At 35.1% G+C, this 19,565-nt stretch overlaps 1 protein-coding gene across 1 annotated transcript; it reads left to right on the top strand.

Moving 5' to 3' along the window:
• Positions 1–3,215: 3,215 nt before the first annotated feature.
• On the top strand, positions 3,216–9,355 carry LOC123528086 (uncharacterized). Its single transcript, XM_053517971.1, has 3 exons — positions 3,216–3,633; positions 4,135–4,578; positions 7,358–9,355. The coding sequence occupies exons 1-3, from the start codon at positions 3,216–3,218 to the stop codon at positions 8,368–8,370; spliced, it is 1,875 nt and encodes a 624-aa protein (XP_053373946.1). The 3' UTR covers positions 8,371–9,355.
• The last annotated feature ends 10,210 nt before the right edge of the window (positions 9,356–19,565 follow it).

The following is a 19,565-nucleotide window of genomic DNA, read 5'->3' as shown; positions in this document are numbered from 1 at the left end:
TATATTTACTTGTAGTTGCAAGAGAGAGAGAGAGAGATGTTTCTCTTGTTTTTCTTTGCATATCTTTATTTGTTTCCTCACACTTTCAGAATCCTTTTATTAGTTTCTTAAATTCGTTAGCTTTATGTTTAAAACTTTGGTCGCGATTAGCAATGCAGCATATATTTATAATTGTAAATATTTATCACTTGTAATTGCTCATCCTGTTTCATCTGTCTATAGTGTTTAGCAGTATCTAATCTTTGGTAGCACTGTGGTATATAAAAAATCTTTAAACATGTTGATTCTGTCTCTTTTTTTGTGCTTAATTCATAACACTCAATTAATTACGTGCTTTCTTACCAATATAGATTGTTTGAATTGTGACAGGATCATCATGTTTGTCTGGAATAGCTTATACACCTACATAAATTCTGTAAAAAATCGACTTGTATTTCACAATTAAATATGAACGGACAGACAAAAAATTCGCATTGTACCTTTTAAATTCCGTATTGTACTTTCCGTATTGTATAATGCTGCCGGACTATTTTCATTAAAATGTATGACCCGACACATTTCTATAAATTTATAGCGCACATAAAAACTTCAGTAAGCTCCATTTAATATCGATAAACATTAAAGATTTCGTTCAAGAACAAAACAAGATTAAAATGGTAAAGGTTTATAATAAAAGGGTCATTATAACAGTAGATCTGGGACTTTGTAGATCTAGATCTATTCGGCTCTCGTGGATTTTACCAGGTCGGATCACACTCGCACCTCGTGAGATCCGATCTGGCAAAATCCACGAGAGCCGAATACTGCATCCCAGATCAAGCTACAGTTATAGTAACCATATTGTACTAGCTATTTAATTCTTATTAATAATACCTCTCATAAAGACATGCGTAATCTAATGACGTCAGTACATCACAACGTCACAGTGTTCATGTAGATTCTATTTGGCAAACTTTTAATTTTCTTTAAAAAAGAATGGTTGGGTGCCTTTTGTACGAAAGACCGGTAGTGATCGACACTTCTTAATTTAGACTTCATATTTCATGCTTCGCACTTCAGACTTCAAACATCATGGATAAATGCTTTATCATTATAGATTTCTAGAATCTAGATCTATAGGACCTTTCTACGAAAGATCGGTAGGGACATTTCAACTTGATGAATTCACGACTGTAACTTCACGAATTCACGATTTCAACTTCACGAATTCACGATTTCAACTTCACGAATTGAACTTCGTGAATTAACGTTTTGAACATCACGATTTGAACTTCACGAATTCACGGTTTCAACTTCATGAATTCAACTTCGTGAATTAACGTTTTGAACTTCACGATTTGAACTTCACGAATTCACGATTTCAGCTTCGCGAATTAAATTTAATGAATTCGCGTTTTGAACTTCACGATTTCAACTTCACAAATTCACGATTAAGACATCTTGAATTCATTTCTGCTTGGTCATGCGACGACAAAAAACTGTAACGTAATATAAAGTTGTCTACCGTGGTGCGTGCATAGAAGAGGAGAAATCGTGGTTTGAAGGCTTGTTTCTTTATTTAGTTTTAAAATTAATAAAAGTTTCCGAGAAACTTTAACACCTTTGATTTGTTTTGAGTTTTACGCCATTTTCAACATTATTTCAGTAATGTCACGGCTGTCAGTTAAAGAGACATTTTATACTTTTTAAAATTAATCAGATTGACTCCTTCCTGACGAATGCAAAAGAAAAGGGTCAAAATCGGTATAGTATAACCAGAGGAAAATACATTATCAATAAATGTAAGTTTTGCTGAACTGAACATTTACGTATTTGTATAAATTACTCGCGCGCGCGTGATTACGCCACTGACATTCCTACTTATACTACGATTATGAAAATAGTATGGCAGCCATACGGTATATAACGGTAAAAGACAGACAAGAAATAAAGAAGATATCATGGACTCCATGTGCTAAGCAAAAAGTAGGTCAACCAGTGTCTTAAAATATGGAATGTATCTGTAACCTACATACCAAAAGCAGCACATTAAAATAGAAAAATAGACTTCCGGCGATTTATGCTTATAAATTTATCGGCATGGATTTTTTTTTTTCAGAAAAGTGACAGTTTTGTGGGTATTATCACTCAGTCGTGGCAGGAACATACTTCATTCATAATCAGCTCGGCTTTTCGAAGAAAATGGAAGTTTGTACGAATTCTAGTGCGCCGGCGTTGGCATCGGCGTCTGCGTGGTGAGAGGTTGAAGTTTTTTTTTCAAAGTAAAATATTTAACTTTTGTACTATCAAAGATATTTAAATGAAACTTGGAATACAGATTCGACCAGTTCAAGAAAGGAACCAAGATCTTATGGTGATACAAATTGTGTGCAAGTTTGGTTAAAATCAAATCATAAATGAAACCACTTTCGTACAGACAAGAAATTGTTAATGCACAAAAATAGCAAATTCTGGCCCTTTAAGGGACAATAACTCTAGAACCCATGATGGAATCTGGCCAGTTTTCGATAGGAACTGAGATATCATGCCTATACAAGTTTTATACAAGTTTGATCAAAATTGCTTGCAAAATATGGTTTCTATCTTGTTCACAAGAAATTGTGTACGGATGGACGACGGACGAAGGGCGATCACAAAAGCTCACCCCGTCACTATGTGACAGGTAAGCTGAAGAAAGGAAGTCGATTAGACGATTAATTCCCTACAAGCTTACTAAGGTCTAAAAATATTAATGCCATATCTACCATTGCCATATCTACCATGGGCAAGTCAGTAAGCTGGCTTCGTTAAGAAAATGTATTTAATCAAGTGGTCATAGCTCATGAATGCACCTTTTCTTCCAGAAAATGTGATAATAAGGCCTTGTTTAGGACTCATTCATTGGGTAATTGTGATACCTAAGTTTCCTTTTAGCAACTGTCTGAAGATATTGGATAAAATGTGACTGAAATCATCAAATCACAAAAGAACACATATCAAATGTTTGTGTGTGAAAAATATAACATTTTGTAGTCATACTGCATGTACTTATTCAGTTAAAAAATTGACTGACACCTTCCCCTATGGAAAAAACCCTGAATATTTGGGAATTGCAGTCTGAATAATTACTGGTTCTCCGCGTTACATCGTATAGCGGAGAACCTTTGTCTAACTGTAACGGATTACATAAACCGGTCTTTACGGTTTGATACGCATTCAAGCATACATGTGCATTCATGTATGGGTATTTATACGAGAGGCGTTGTATAGAAATCAGTTCTAGCGAGTTTCTCTTACGAGAACATCTGCATTCAACTGTTCTACGTTTACACATGGAAGAAAATATGGAGGGAAACCCACCGAGAGGTAGAGAGGAAAATTTAGAGTGGGATAGAATAATAGAAGATAAAGTCAGGACGTCACTGGAAGGCCACAAAGAGGTGATGCTGAAGGAAATTGGAAGCCTATTTGAAAAGATAAGTGGTCATTCTACAATTAATATTTCAAATATGATGATAAACAGTAAAAAATTTAAACGCAAAAGCAATGAGGAGCAATATAAGCACAATTCTAAGGTCATACTGAAATTAGACGAGGCTAATCATGATTTACAAGAGAAGAAATTGGAGGATTGTAGAGCGAATATAGCAGAAGGTAATTTATAATTATCCGTTAAATTTAGCAAAATTGTGGAATTTTTATAGAAATGATTAGTACACGTATGAAATACATCGATATCCGCCCCTGGAAGGCAGGTATGTAAAATTTAGTATTTCGCACGCACGAGTGCGTTTTAGAGAAAAATGAAAAATTTTATCGATAAAATTGCCAAGTATTGTCCGTATAACTCGAGGTATATATTAGATATTAATTGTAACGAATAAACAGAACGAAAAATGAATTATTTAATAAATTAATTATTGAAACGAAAGAATAATTTAAAGAATAGAAAAGCAAATGTAAAATAAAGAAGTATGTGTAATCTATGACTCCGACAGTTGTGGCTGAAAAATTTTAAATATAATAAATCTGTTAAAGGGCAAAAAGTAGAATAATTTCAAATATAAAGTACCATGATTATTGATTATATTGTAGAATAGACTAGTTTATTATGCGGAGCATACATATACATTAGAAAATTACGCTGTTTTTCAGCTAAAGAGTTAATGACTCACAGACAAAAACTGATTAAACTGGCGGACTCAGCCGAGTTGGGATGGAGAGTAGTTCAAGAGTATGAGGCAAATCCATTGGCGAGCGACTCGGACGATGAGAAACGAATCTTTAAAGCGGAAGCAAGGGCTTCCAAGAAGTATAAAGCGGAAAAATCGAAGAAAGCGAAATCTGGGCGAAACTGGCCATACCGTAGACAGCAGCGGGTTATGACAGAGGCGTGTCCGGTTAATACACAACAGTCAGCACGACAGGGGCGTAGACCAGGGTTGTGTTTTGCATGTGGCAAACCAGGGCATTGGAGAGGGGCACCTGAATGCCCGGAAAGAAATACAAATAATAAGATAAGTAATGTTTTATGTACATGTATAAAGAAAGAAAAAAGTTGTAATTGTTCTGTAGAAAAATCTTTCTCAAAAAGTCAAGGTAATGTATTACATTTACCAGAAAATGCAGAAAATGCTGATGAGCACACCGAAATTAAGCAGTCAGAAACCGAAGAAGCACAACAAAGAGTTGTGTCACCAGTAGGTAGGTTACGACATTGTTCGAATAAATGGAGAGAGGCATCGGATAGTGCCTACATTATGGATGTAGTTGAAAAAGGTTACAAATTACCCTTGAAAGAAACACCACCTAGTGTAGTGCTAAAAAACAACAAATCAGCACGTGACAATACGCGTTTTGTAGAAGAAGAATTAAGTTGTCTTTTAGATAAGAAAGTTGTATCTAAATCTAGCGTTGTACCACACGTAGTGAACCCTTTAACAGTTGCATATAGTAAAACGGGAAAACCTAGACTAGTACTTGACTGTAGACACATAAACAGGTATTTACATAAATTTAGAGTAAAATTTGAAGATATCAAGGTCGCAGAAAAAATGTTTGATGAAAATTCATTTCTGTTTACATTTGATTTGAAAGGAGCATATCATCACATTGATATCTTTCCAGAACACCGCACTTACTTAGGCTTTTCATGGTTAAGTGAAGGTGATACACATTTTTATGTTTTTAATTCTTTGCCTTTTGGAATAAATACCGCAGGACATATTTTTAACCAAAATGTTAAGGGTTGTAGTGTCATTCTTGAGAAGTAAAAGTCATCGAATAATCATGTTCTTAGATGACGGGATAGGGGGACATGTTGAATATGTTCTAGCAGAAAGATCGAGTGTTTACGTAAGAAAAACGCTCTGCGAATTCGGTTTTCTATTAGCAGACGAAAAATGTAATTGGCAGCCGACATCTAGAGTCGTTTGGTTAGGACACGTGATTGACATGTCAAAAAACCTATTGTTCATAACAGATTCAAGAATCGATAATCTTGAAGTATCGATAGATTCTGTTTTGTATCAGATAAGAATGGACAAATGTAATATTATAAACGTAAAAGCTTTGGCATCTGTTGTGGGAAAAATTATATCTCTTCAAAATGTAATAGGCAATAAAGTTAGAATGAGAACAAGAGAAATGTATAAATGCATACTATCTAGAGCAAGTTGGAACGCTCCAGTACTGGTAAGTGAACAGGCAATCGCAGAATTAAAATTCTGGCGAGAAAAACGTGAGAAAAATTAACCACAAAGGGAAATATTTCAAAAACATGTCAGTTTGCGCAGTAAGTATCTATGCTGATGCCAGTGCGGAAGGCTATGGCGGTTTTATCAAGAAAAAAGATGATTGCTTAGGTTCTCAGGAATACGACAGTAAGAAAGTAAGTGTAACATGTATGTGTAAGCAGTTCCCAGAGAGAACTGAGAAAACAGAACACGGTTTTGACAAAACGTTAATACCAGTAACGATAACGGAAAGAGTTCGGCTCCCGGAAGTGAGCATAAATTCCGATTGTGTATCGGAAGTATGTAGAAATCACGGTAGGGTCCCGGAAGTGACCATTTATTCTGACTGTATATCAGAAGTAGGTAGAAAAAGTAGTAGCAAGCTCCCGGAAGCGAGTTTTGATTCTGAATGTCTCCCGGAAGAGGGACATGAATGGTTCCCAGAAGGTGGAAATATTGATAAATTGCTCCCGGAAGAGAGCAAGTATTTAAAAGGTTCCCCGGAAGCGAACAAAAATATTGTTACGGTAAGCAAATCAGTGCATAAATGTTTTAAAAATAGTAATCATAATGCACCAAGGCATGAAACAAGCGCGTACTGCGCCAACAGATTTCAAAAGATCGAAGGTAATTCGTCATTGAAAGTAAAACCCCCGGATACGGGTTTTGAATCTCAGGTTAACACTCGGGAGAGAAGTGAAAACGATTCTGAAAAGAATTCGTTTAGAACAAATGGTATTATCAGCAAAGGTGGGAAGGGTACGCTACCAAAAGTTTCTAAAATTAAGATAGCATTTCCGGAAACAGAATCTCAGGTAATTGGTAAGTGGGACACTTTTGAAAAGGTTCAAAGTTCCACTTGGAGAGAAACTGAAGCTGTTAGTAGAATAATTAAGAGCAATGCACATGTATTAAAGAATAAACTAGTGCACATATTTACAGATAATAAAAATGTAAAATCAATCTTATTAAATGGGAGTAAAACTCCAAGTATCCAAAGAACAGCTTTAGACTTAGCCAACTTTTGCGAAAACGAAAATATTTCATTTCGTCCGGAATGGATTCCTAGAGTAGACAATGAGCTTGCAGATTATTTGAGTAGATGTACAGATTGTGATGATTGGGAAATACATGACAGTGTATTTTCACGTATTGATTGTTTATGGGGACCGCATACGATTGATCGTTTTGCGTCACACTTGAATAATAAGTGTTCTAGGTTCAACTCCCGTTGGTGGGTACCAGGAACTAAAGGCATTGACTCTTTGAATGAAGTCTGGAAAAATGAAAATAATTGGCTTGTTCCACCACCAAGACTTATAGTAGATTGTATAAATAAGATTAATAGCGAGCATGTAGAATGTAGTTTGATCATACCAAAATGGAAAAGTGCCCCTTTTTGGCCGCTTCTGTTAAATGAAGATGGAAATTTCAAATATTTTATAAAACAGACACTTAATCTGTCAAGGTCAAATGTTGTTGTCGGAAACGGTTAAAATGGTACATTTGATAACGAACCACTAAAGTTCGATATGATAGCATTAAAAATTATATCTTGACTAAAACTATATATATATATACATATGTATATGTGTGTTTGGTTAGCTGAAACAAAATGATTATATGTACGTAAATGTTTTCAGGTGTTGGCCTAAAATCTACGCTGAAACGTAAAATGCAGGATGCGGGAGTTTGCAACAATGAAATGGACAATATTGCTAGTAATATGGCAAGTTATTTATTGCAATCACGTGCAGGAAGTACAACAACAAAATATAAAAACTGTTTTACTTTATTTGAAGAATATTGTAAAGTGAATTCACTTACGGCACAACCCGCGAAACCAATTATTGTTGCTATGTATATAGTGAACTTATTAGATCAAGGAAAGTCGTATCACGTTATTTCTTCGGCATTTTATGCAATCAAATGGGTACACAAACTAAATGAACTGTTAGATCCTACTGAAAGTAGTATTGTTCAAAATTTGTTAGAAACAGCGAAGAGGATTCGTTCTACGCCAACTTCAAAGAAAGATGTGGTTGATACTGAAATGTTAAAAACTTTATGTTCTTTGTATGAAAATTCTGTAGACGTTGTAGAATTGAGAGATCTTTCAATGATTTTACTAGGGTATGCAGGATTTCTCAGGTTTAATGAACTGAGCAATTTATTGTGTAAAGATATAGAATTTAAGATTGATCATCTTAATGTCAAAATACAAAAAAGCAAAACCGATATATATAGATCTGGCAAAGAAGTATTAATTGCTAAAGGCTCTTCTGTAGCTTGTCCGTATTTAATGTTGCAAAGGTATATGACCGCAGCTCACTTGTCAGAAACTTCAGATAATTATCTTTTTAAACCTGCTTTTAGATCAAAAGGAAAATCTTCACTCATCAAACAAAATAAAAAATTAAGTTATACAAGAGCAAAAGAATGTATTGTGAAAAAGCTTAAGGTAGTTGCTCCTAATCTTAAGTTGGGAACTCATTCCTTAAGGGCAAGTGGTGCTTCCATGGCTGCAAATGCATCGGGCGTTTCCGACAGGTGTCTTAAACGCCATGGTCGATGGAAATCAGATCAGGCAAAAGATGGTTACATTGAAGACTCGTTAGAAAAGAGATTGTTTATAACCAAAACGTTAAAAATGTAATAAAAACTGAATTTGAATGCAGCATACATTCTAAACTTTGTATGTCTATAAAATCATCTCGCTGATTGCACAACAGTGTTGTTGGTTTATCTAGTAGTTAAAGTAAGACTTACTGGTTCTCCGCGTTACATCGTATAGCGGAGAACCTTTGTCTAACTGTAACGGATTACATAAACCGGTCTTTACGGTTTGATACGCATTCAAGCATACATGTGCATTCATGTATGGGTATTTATACGAGAGGCGTTTATATCAGTTCTAGCGAGTTTCTCTTACGAGAACATCTGCATTCAAATTCAATTTATGATATTTATCATGTTTTTTGAAAGTATAATCATACACACTGAGAGTATTGAAATATATCTGTTTTTTAAGAAAATGTCGGGCAATGTTTAAAAGCACAGAAATAGATTCAGAGTGTATTAGAATATATCATTTTTTGTTAAAATGTAAGACAATACTTAAAGTATCAGGTAAACGAAGTAGCAGATTGAAATATGTCATAATGTAAGATATATGAGATATACATAGCATAATGTGATAATATTATGTTAACAAAAGTTCGGAACGAAAATTTGTTTTATGAAAATTTTTTGATAACAAATATATATGTTTTATGATAACAAATATGTATGTAAGCATGTCTAAGCACGGTCCGTTGTTTGATATTCCGAGGAATAGTCTGAGGAGATTCACTTAAAATGTGATCTCCGTGCATGCCACGGATTCTATGGTTCCTCTTAAATTAAAAAAGAAATAAAAAGGGGTTTTACGCAGGCGGCCAGTATTCCTTTGACGAATATACGATCGAACCTGTTACAAAGTTTGTTAGACTTTTACAGTTGTTTTCTAAAAACATTTATTGGATTTTATATGACAGTTTTGATCGTGATATGCTTCATACATGTTTCATTGAGATGAATATATCTATGCTAAATGAATGCAGATCTCGTAATAAAATCATCTCGCTGATTGCACAACAGTGTTGTTGGTTTAACTAGTAGTTAAAGTAAGACTTGCTGAACATTTCTGAATTTGTCTGAAAATCCCTTCTTTGCTAATTTCTGACTACTTTCTTCAATTGGCAAAATTCAGAAAAAAATCAAATATGTTCAGACATCAATTCAGAAATGTTCAGACGTTAGTTCATAAATATTCAGATCACTTCAGAAATGTTCAAACATAATTCAGAAATATTCAGACATGATTCAGACATTTTCATGAATCAGTTCAATCACATGTAGAAAATCTCAGGCATCAGTACAGCAATATTCAGCCATTTAGAAAATCTGAAAATTATATTTGTGAAAACTTCTGAGTAGTTCTGAATTTTTTCTTAACATATGCTTTTCATTAACACTTTCTGCATTTGACTTTTATTTTAAAACCTTGATCTGTAAATAATCAATACACTTACATCAAATTATATTTTGTTCAGAATAAAACTGTTTTCTGTTTTAATAACAACAACAACAACAACTACTACTTTTATTAATGTCAGATTACATACATGTAATAACATGACTCATTTTTTTTCAAACAAGATGTGGGTTTAGATGGGGACAGGCATAATTATATATCATATACAAAGATATAATTTACAAACTTAGAGTATCATAAATACAAATCGAAAAAAAAAGCGTAATACGTTTACACTAAGGTTTGTAAATAATGATACTTGTTGGGAGAATAAGATCACGAAAAAAGCATGATCTAGCTAAAGGTATGCCATATTATGAATCGACTGGGGGATTCGGTAGAACTGTGAATTTTGATTGGTCAGTAGTTTCTTTATACATGTACCGGTCATTGACCCAGTTCATTCATAAGTTTGCAAAAACAAACGTGTATATGCGCGTTGACAGCGTGGACATTACTATGAGATTAGTGTTACTATTGGATATAAGTGATATGGTTGTAAGTATTTATACATATTATTACTGGCTATTTCGGAAATAATTTATTATTAGCGACACGAATGCACTTATGTTTTTTAATACACCGAATGATACGGAAGACAACAGATGACGAAATTTAATTATATTTGGCCTGTTGGAGAACGCTCTAGGGATATATTTCATTCGTTCGTAGGCGAAAAAAGGGCATTTGAGAAGATAGTGGAATTCGCCGCCCACATCGTTTAATGAGCACAACGTGCACTTTCTTTCCTCATAGGGATTATTGAATTGACGCCATCTCCCTGTCTCTACTGGCAGTCCATGGTTACCTGTTCTAAAGTGAAATAGTACTAGTCTTTTGTTTTTAGGGAGAATAGTAAGGTAAGGTTCTAACTTGATATCAGACTTAAATAGTCTGTAATTTAATCCCTTTGAAGAATTATTTAAACTTCCATCAAACTTTTGTAAGAATTGGTCATGTAAATTCCTTTTAATTAATTGACCTATATTTTTTAAGTATAAAGTTTTCTGATTAATCCAAAAGAAAGTGTTTCCTGTTAGATCCAGAATACTTTTAACATGATTTATCCATTTAAAATGTATTGTTGAGATCAGCATGAATTCGTAACATTTCCTTGCTATTTTTAGTTCACTTCCCATAAGAAGTTTAGTCCAATAATTAATAATTCTAGTTTTAATAACTATTTCGAGCGGATAGCGGCCAAGTTCTCCATATAACATATATATAGGCGTACTTTTCTTGCTGTCAGTAATTTTACGCAAAAAGTCAGTATGTACCTTTTCAATTATGTCTAAGTTCTCGAACCCCCATACTTCGCAGTTATAAGTTAATATAGGGACAATGGTTTGATCGAAAAGTTTCAACTTGACATCTACTGGCAAATCAATATTAGATATTCGCAACGCCTTTCTCGCTTGACTCACTAATTGTTTTCGTGCGTTTAGGAAATTTCCCGAAGAAGAAAAGAGAATACCTAGATATTTGTAATCTTTCACATTTTGTATTATTTCGCCATTTATAGTGAAGTTGTAGTTTTCAGGTTTACTCGTGCCAAATATAACAATTTTTGTCTTTTGCATGTTGATTGTTAATTTCCATATTTTACAATACTGATAGAAATCATTTAACAAATTTTGAAAAGTTTTTGCATCTTCGCTAACTATAACTGTGTCATCTGCATATAAAAGTATGAAAATTTTGAGATATAGTGGACGCAACTTGACCCCGATGGTTGACCTTTGCATTATAATACATAATAAGGCACAACCTATTATTGAAAGGAGTGTACGTAAAACACGAGCTGCACGAGAAAAAGGAAATATAATTTTGTGTAAATATAAATTAGTGAATTGGAAAGTTTTAACTGATCAAATGTAAGTATACAAACTTTGATACTGCACTGTATACAAACTAATTCCATATAAATATGCACGGCTACTCTAAGCACCCTTAATTTCTACAATGAAATAATCGATATGAGTAATCAGCCTAAGGTCAACCATCGCGGTCAAGTTACGACTACTATACACGTTGATTTCGCTATTGTTTTGATTTAATTCAATACTGGTGTTATTTCTATTTAGATAATCTTCTAAATCATTGAGATATATTGAAAATAAAACGGGAGACAAGTTCTCTCCCTGTCTTACCCCACAGAAGCTTTTGAAAAACGGAGATATAGTACCATTTATAGAAACACATGATTTAATATCTGCATACATATTGAAGATTACATTAAAAAGCTTTCCGTTTATTCCATTTTTAAGCAGTTTGCTCCAGAGTCCTACCCGCCAAATTTTGTCGAAAGCGGCCGTAAAATCGATATAAGAGCAAAAAAGTTTCTTTTTTTGTGATCTCAAGGCATCAATTAGAAATTTGAGGGTAAAAATATGGTCTGTGGTTGAAAATCCTGATCTAAATCCGGCCTGATTTTGATTAAGAATGTCAAAGTTGTTAAGAAATACAGTTACACGTTCATTTAAGACAGCTGTGAATAATTTCCCCAAACAACTCAGTATTGTAATAGGTCTATAATTCGCCGGATCGAGTTGCGAACCCTTTTTTTATATATTGGCATTATAGTACCGATTAGCCATTTTTCTGGCAAAATTCCACAATCAAAAATCTTATTAAAAAACTTACAATAAATTGGTGTCATTATAGACTGTGTATTTTTAATATATTCATTATGAATATTATCTTGCGGCGAAGCTGCTTTATTGTTATTGCTTTTATTAATCATTTTTATTATCTCCCTTTCCGTGATTGGTGCGTTTAAAGTATCGTCCTCGAAAATAAAACCCGATTCCTCATGATTAATTTGTTCGCTATCACCATAACAAGGCTCAGAATTTACGGCCTTAAAATGTTCGTAAAACTCATGTATTTCTGGCGTTTTATTTTGAGGGCATACGGTATTTAAATTATTCAAAATTTTCCAAAAATCTTTAGGCTGCCTGGAATGCATATCTCTCAGTTTTCGTTCGTTTCGCGTTTTATGCTGATACATAAAAGTATTCAGTGTTTGTTTATAAACTCTAGCGGCACGATTTAATTCTGCTTTATATAGGTCATTTTTATGTATACTATACAATTTACGAGCGCGGTTATATTTACGTCTCGCTTTGTTACACTGAGGCCCATACCACTGGTATTTTTTTCCTTTGGTGGAGATACAGTTTGAATATTTATCTTTATTTGAGCAAAAACTTTGCGGAAAAGATTTGTATGCGGAATATTCAAAAAGATTAGCGATTTTGTCGGAGATTTCGTTTATTTCAGTTTTTGATATGTCGCCTGTTAAATTGCGGAGGGATTGCTCAATCGACGCAATTTTTCTATCGTCTAAATTTGAAACAAAATCAGCTGTGAGATTATTTTTCCATTTCGGGGGTTTAACATGTCTACTAGAATTTGTATTATTCGGTGCGTTTGGACTATCAGTGCCATGTCCATGTGAACATTTTATGACGGCAGATAATAACGCATGCCCATCGGAAAATAAGGTGTCAACTTCTTTTACTTCAAAATCTAGTAAAAAAGGGAAAAGATGTACTGATCCTGCCATGTAATCAATTGCAGAAGTTCCTCTAAATGTAAAGTTTCCTTTATCACGATCCTTGCCCCACTCTACCGTTTAGTATATATAAATTATTGCATTTACATATATCTAAGAACTTATGTCCGACTGCATTGGTTTTAGTATCAATTGAGCTTCTCTTTAGAGGAAAATTATGTTTTTCAAGTACTTCAAAAGAGTTAAAAGTACTCAAAAATTCTTCATCAAATTCAAAGTGGTTTGATAAGAATTCATCTATAATAGTAAAATCATCAAAGGTAGAAGTATGGCCATTTACGTCCCCTAAAACCAGACAATATTTATATTTAATACACATTGATGATATTTCATTTTCAAGTTTGAGGAATTCGTCATCGTTAAAGAAGCGTGACTGATTCACTGATTTGGTGGGATATACATTGCACCAATAATAAAATCACTATCAAATTTTTTTAACATATCGGCATGAACTTTAACCCAGTAAATGTACTCGCAATCAGTCTCCATTATTTCTATTTGGTTTATATAAGTATTCCGAATGAAAAAACCTATGCCTCCTGATTTCCTGTAGTAACTGTCCTTTCTTGGTTTTGAGAAAAAAGTGTACTCGGGTATTTTTATAATATCATAAATATCTAGTTTGCTTTCTTCCACGCAGAAAATGTCGTACTCCTTAATAAGATCGAGAAATTCCGGATAATTACTTCTATTTTTTAATCCGCAAACATTAAGACTCCCTACTTTGAAAGTATTTACATCAAAATTAGCGTTTTTATGGGGTGAACAATGTGTTTCAGGGGAAGCAATTTTGTTAGTAAATAAGATACAACTTTCCCTATTAATTGTCGCAGACTGATTACTAGTATTGACATAGCTACTTTTAACCTGATCATTGTTCTTTTCATGCAATGTTTTACTGTAAGAGTTCGAGTTTATATTTTTCACTTCAGGACTCGTATAATGATCACATCTAGTAAAACTAGAACAACTAGGCAATTCCATACATTGGTTACATAGAAAAGTATCTAAACTTACGTAATGTTCACATCTTACAAAAATTGAACAGTTAGGCAAATCCATGCATTTGGAGCATAGGAAAATTTCAGATACAAAAGTTGTATTTTCAGTTTCATGACACTTAAGTTCAGTTTGACACACGGGCGTATCCGCCTCAAAGACACATGGCGGTACTGCCCCTGGCCTGTCTACTTGCACCCGGCCTTGGAACCTAGTGAATAGTGGTCTGAGGGGCTTTCACCATGGCTTCCAGCGTTGTTTCTGTCCCCGTTGGAGATGGACACTGCTTCCGAATAAAGTTTATTTTGAACAGGGACAGAATCCTGTATTGATTTTTCGCTTGACGTTTTTGTGTTTCTAGCGTTTTCATAATTTGTTGGTACCGGATTATTGGCTCTTAGGTTAAACGACTGGACATAGCGTGCGGGTAACGGACCCTCAGCACGTGCTTGATCGGGTGTCTCGTTCCTGACCTGATTATTGTTACCATCAAGCGATGTGTTTAAGCCCTGATTATTGTGATCACTGTGTAGTGACTCGTTGTCTGCGGCGGATTCGGGCACCTGTTCCTCAGGGATACTGTTGCGATTTCCAGAGTCAATAACATGAGGACTGGGGGGCACACTTGGGCGCCCTTGAATATTTTGTTGGGTAAACGCTTCTCTGATTCGCTCGTTAGTCACTCTAATGTTCTCACTAACGCGTTTTTGGATATCTGTACATCTAGACCCGCGGAGGACCTCAAACCAGTCGGGAAACATGTTACGTTCAATACGTCCGTTGACCTCCAAAGCAGCCGGGAATAGTATTCGAACTTTTTTTTTCCATACCTTTGCGGGTGTCCTTAAAGTGCGGCCACAACACTTTTCTCGCATCACTTATCTCCTTAGGGTAGTCCCTGGTGAAACCGACGTCCGAACCTTTGAGCATATACGCCCTTTCCATTAAAAAGTCAACTTCGATTGATTGGCAAAATGTCACCATAATATGCCTGGGTTTAGGTTTTGGACCAGGGTCTAGATGCGAAGCGCGTGGTCTGAACACTCGACCCATTCTGTGTGCCCTTAGAATCACAAAGGAGGATGGTTTAAGATCTAAATAAGTGTCAATAAGATCAGTCACAATGTCAACACAGTTTTCACCTCTACTTTCTACTACACCTGTGATAATAAGGTTTGTGGCTCTATTACGGGCCTCTAAGTCAATTTGTTTATACTCTGATAAACGAAGCCTCTCATTTGTGACCCCGTGATGTGCACAATTCATGAAAACGGTGCACTCAATATTGTCAATTCTATACTTCAAAAGCCCAAGATTAGACATGCTTACAAGTATAATGTTCAGTTTCTCATCAGCTGGTAGGTTTTTGAGTTTTCGGAATCTAAGAAAAAAGATTGATTTGCAGGCATGTGCTCGCACGATGCCCCAACCGTCGAGTGGCGAGCTCTTTTTCGACTCTGTACAGTCTCAAAATCCTCACTAAGGGGACCAAACTTGTTTGATGTCATAACGTTAAGTTGCGCAAATAGGTTCATATCACTATTGGTATCACTCCTTGCCATTTTAACGATGAAAAAAACGTACAAATCTATCTCAGTTTACGACACGTTGCAAAAATACGTCCGCCGTCTTGATCTACCCACAATGCATAGTCCAGCACCAGAATAGAATAATACAGGAGTAACTTTTAGAAGTGTTTAAATGTAACAATAATACAGACTTGTATGTTCAGTCAGTATTTAGGTAAGGCTAGGTCAATATGATTACGTTTATAGTACATTATTACTACATTATAGCGCCTTTTTCATGATAAACATTTTACATAAAAGGGCAGTCGCATGGGAAATTCAATCAGTACTTAGTCTAACGAAGAATGAACTGAACAGAGGGACACAGAGACGTCCATGAACAAAGAGAAATACATTTGATACAGGCCTGTCTGGCTAACAACCTAGCTCTTTGCGAATGGACTGTTCGGTTCTTTAACATGCCCGATAGATTTTTGCAGTTAACCTTAACAGTATTCCTTGATTCTGTACCAGTACAAACCTGTTCTCCGCAAGTAATTGTGTCTGAAATCATTAGTCCTCCACCTCTGTTTCATGTGGGGAAGTTGACAGTTACTTGCGGAGAACAGGTTTGTACTATTATATTCAATTGTATTATTAACATGTTATTTACTGTGTTCATTGGTATCAATTATAGATATTAAATGGGTTTATATTTATTTGTTCAACAGCAATGTTTTCCTAAATGGTTTACAGTCTTGCATTGACAACAAGTAAATTATGGTCAACCTTTCAATGATGGGAAGTTGGTGCTCCAGTGTCCTGTGATCAGCATCTTGTCTTTGATTTGTTTGGGGGCATACTTATTTCTTTTACAGATAGCTATGAGGGTAATATTGTAAACTTCCCGTGAAACTTGAGCATTTTTCTGAAAACTTTTCAGCAAAACATAATATTTTATAGATAATTCATTTGTAATATTAAGTAATATTTAGCACATTTCATGTTAGTGCTTGAAACTGCCACAAGATGCTTGGTAACTATTATGATAATTAACATTCTTAAATATACTAAAAAACTGTGCATTTTTCTGAAAACGTTATGCAATAAATTACTGTTTTCAAGATATGCTTTTTATTTCCAGGAAACCAGGCTATTGAGATAGTATTCAGAAAAGTTAGAAAAATCAAGATAATTGCTCAAAGTGTTTAGATAGCTGTCTTACTGATATTGAGATACTAATGTAATTTTTCCAAAAATATTTCCAGGAAACTTTCAGCTAATGAGATAAATCATCTTTTCAGAAAACTTCGCTTTATCAAGCTTTTTTAAGAATCACAACAGCTACCTCGCTGACAGAAATATTTCAACATAAGTTTAAATGCCATTTTTATGCCCCCGAAGGGAGGTATATAGTTTTTGAACCGTCTGTCCGTCTGTCGGTCTGTCGGTCTGTCAGTCTGTCCGCAATTTTCGTGTCCGGTCCATATCTTTGTCATCGATGGATGGATTTTCAAATAACTTGGCATGAATGTGTACCACAGTAAGACGACGTGTCGCGCGCAAGACCCAGGTCCGTAGCTCAAAGGTCAAGGTCACACTTAGACATTAAAGGATAGTGCATTGATGGGCGTGTCCGGTCCATATCTTTGTCAACGATGGATGGATTTTCAAATAACTTGGCATGAATGTGTACCACAGTAAGACGACGTGTCGCGCGCAAGACCCAGGTCCGTAGCTCAAAGGTCAAGGTCACACTTAGACTTTAAAGGATAGTGCATTGATGGGCGTGTCCGGTCCATATCTTTGTCATCCATGGATGGATTTTCAATTAACTTGGCATGAATGTGTACCACAGTAAGACGACGTGTCGCGCGCAAGACCCAGGTCCGTAGCTCAAAGGTCAAGGTCACACTTAGACGTTAAAGGATAGTGCATTGATGGGCGTGTCCGGATCATATCTTTGTCATCCATGGATGGATTTTCAAATAACTTGGCATGAATGTGTACCACAGTAAGACGACGTGTCGCGCGCAAGACCCAGGTCCGTAGCTCAAAGGTCAAGGTCACACTTAGATGTTAAAGGTCATTTTTCATGATAGTGCATTGATGGGCGTGTCCGGTCCATATCTTTGTCATTCATGCATGGATTTTAAAATAACTACGCATGAATGCGTGACACAGTAAGACGACGTGTCGCGCGCAAGACCCAGCTCCGTAGGTCAAAGGTCCTAAACTCTAACATCGGCCATAACTATTCATTCAAAGTGCCATCGGGGGCATGTGTCATCCTATGGAGACAGCTCTTGTTTATTTTGAAATCCAATTATATAACAGCAAGACTAACTTCAAGCAAATCAAGCTGGACTTTTTTTCTATAAAAATCACTTTTCCCATATAACTCCCTCCAAATGGATGACCTCTAACTGGTAATTTGTGACATATTAATTAACAGACACACTATAAAGTGATTCCAATGTACTCTCAAAACCTTGTTTTGTAGGGGTATTTTATTTATTTATTTAGGTTTTACGGCGCATTAACATAGTATAGGTTGGCACCAAAAAGGGCTACAAATTTTGGTTTCACATTTGTAGATGTAGGGCTTTCATAATATATTTGTAATAGTTATTATTCATTCAGCCTAGCTGTTATTATGTACCCTCCGGACACACTTTGTGTCATTTGCATGGATGACCAATAAATGAACAGTTATGTGTTAAAATGTTCATGACTTATTCATGACTTATAGTGTACACAAACGTTACTTCTCTATTTGCTGTGCATAGATAGTTATTTTGGATTTAGTATTTTTTTTTTTGGAAAATTAATAAAATGGACCTAATTACATTTGGGATTGTTGCATCAGTCTAACAGGAAAAATAAAGGTATGTGCTACAATTATATTTTACTTTTGCCTCACAATGGCTTTACCAGATTTACTGGCTATAGAACTGTAGAATTTAGGGATGAAATATGGTAAAAATCTAGGTATGAAAGAAACATGTTTTATTGGGAAATTCAGGGTATTGTTTACATTTATGAATTTAAGAATTAATAATAGGGACCACATAGGCACACATCGTTCACCTTAGGATATTTTCACTTGAAAAAATACAGGATGAATAGGGAATAACTGGCATACACGATTTTCATCAAACAATTTAGAAGTGCAATTCTAAAAAATTTCAAGGCCAGTGTTAGGTTACTGCACCTTCTTTTACTGTTAGGAAGCACCTGACAGTCTTTTACTTTCTCTAACTCCACCCTGGCCCCAACGTATGGCCATAATGTATTATACTGAGCATTTGCCATTACTATAAAAGGAGAACTTTGAAGAAGAAGAAAAACAAAATCTATTACAATCACTCCAGGAGAACTACGTTCCAACGTAAGTCAAGTCTCATCGATTTCATGTGACATATCTCAACGACAATGTTACGGCGTCGCTCCGTATGACCTTGTTGATTCATTTATTATGTACAATAAAGCATTGATTCTACGTTTTCATAACTGAAAAGATGAGTTTTATGTGTGGAAGCAATATTAGCTATTTGCAGAATTTTGAAAGATAAAAAGAACTAGCTACAAATAAACTTATGTAAGCTACATAAATGTTGCAAGGCCGCAACGATAACGGAAATATGTGACAACGTCTCACGTACAGTGTTGCAAAGTCTGCACATCATAAT

This window comes from Mercenaria mercenaria, chromosome 11 (genome assembly GCF_021730395.1).
Source record: "Mercenaria mercenaria strain notata chromosome 11, MADL_Memer_1, whole genome shotgun sequence".
NCBI lineage: Eukaryota > Metazoa > Mollusca > Bivalvia > Venerida > Veneridae > Mercenaria > Mercenaria mercenaria.
Note: the sequence above shows the minus strand (reverse complement) of the source record. Positions and strands in the feature narration are given on the sequence as shown.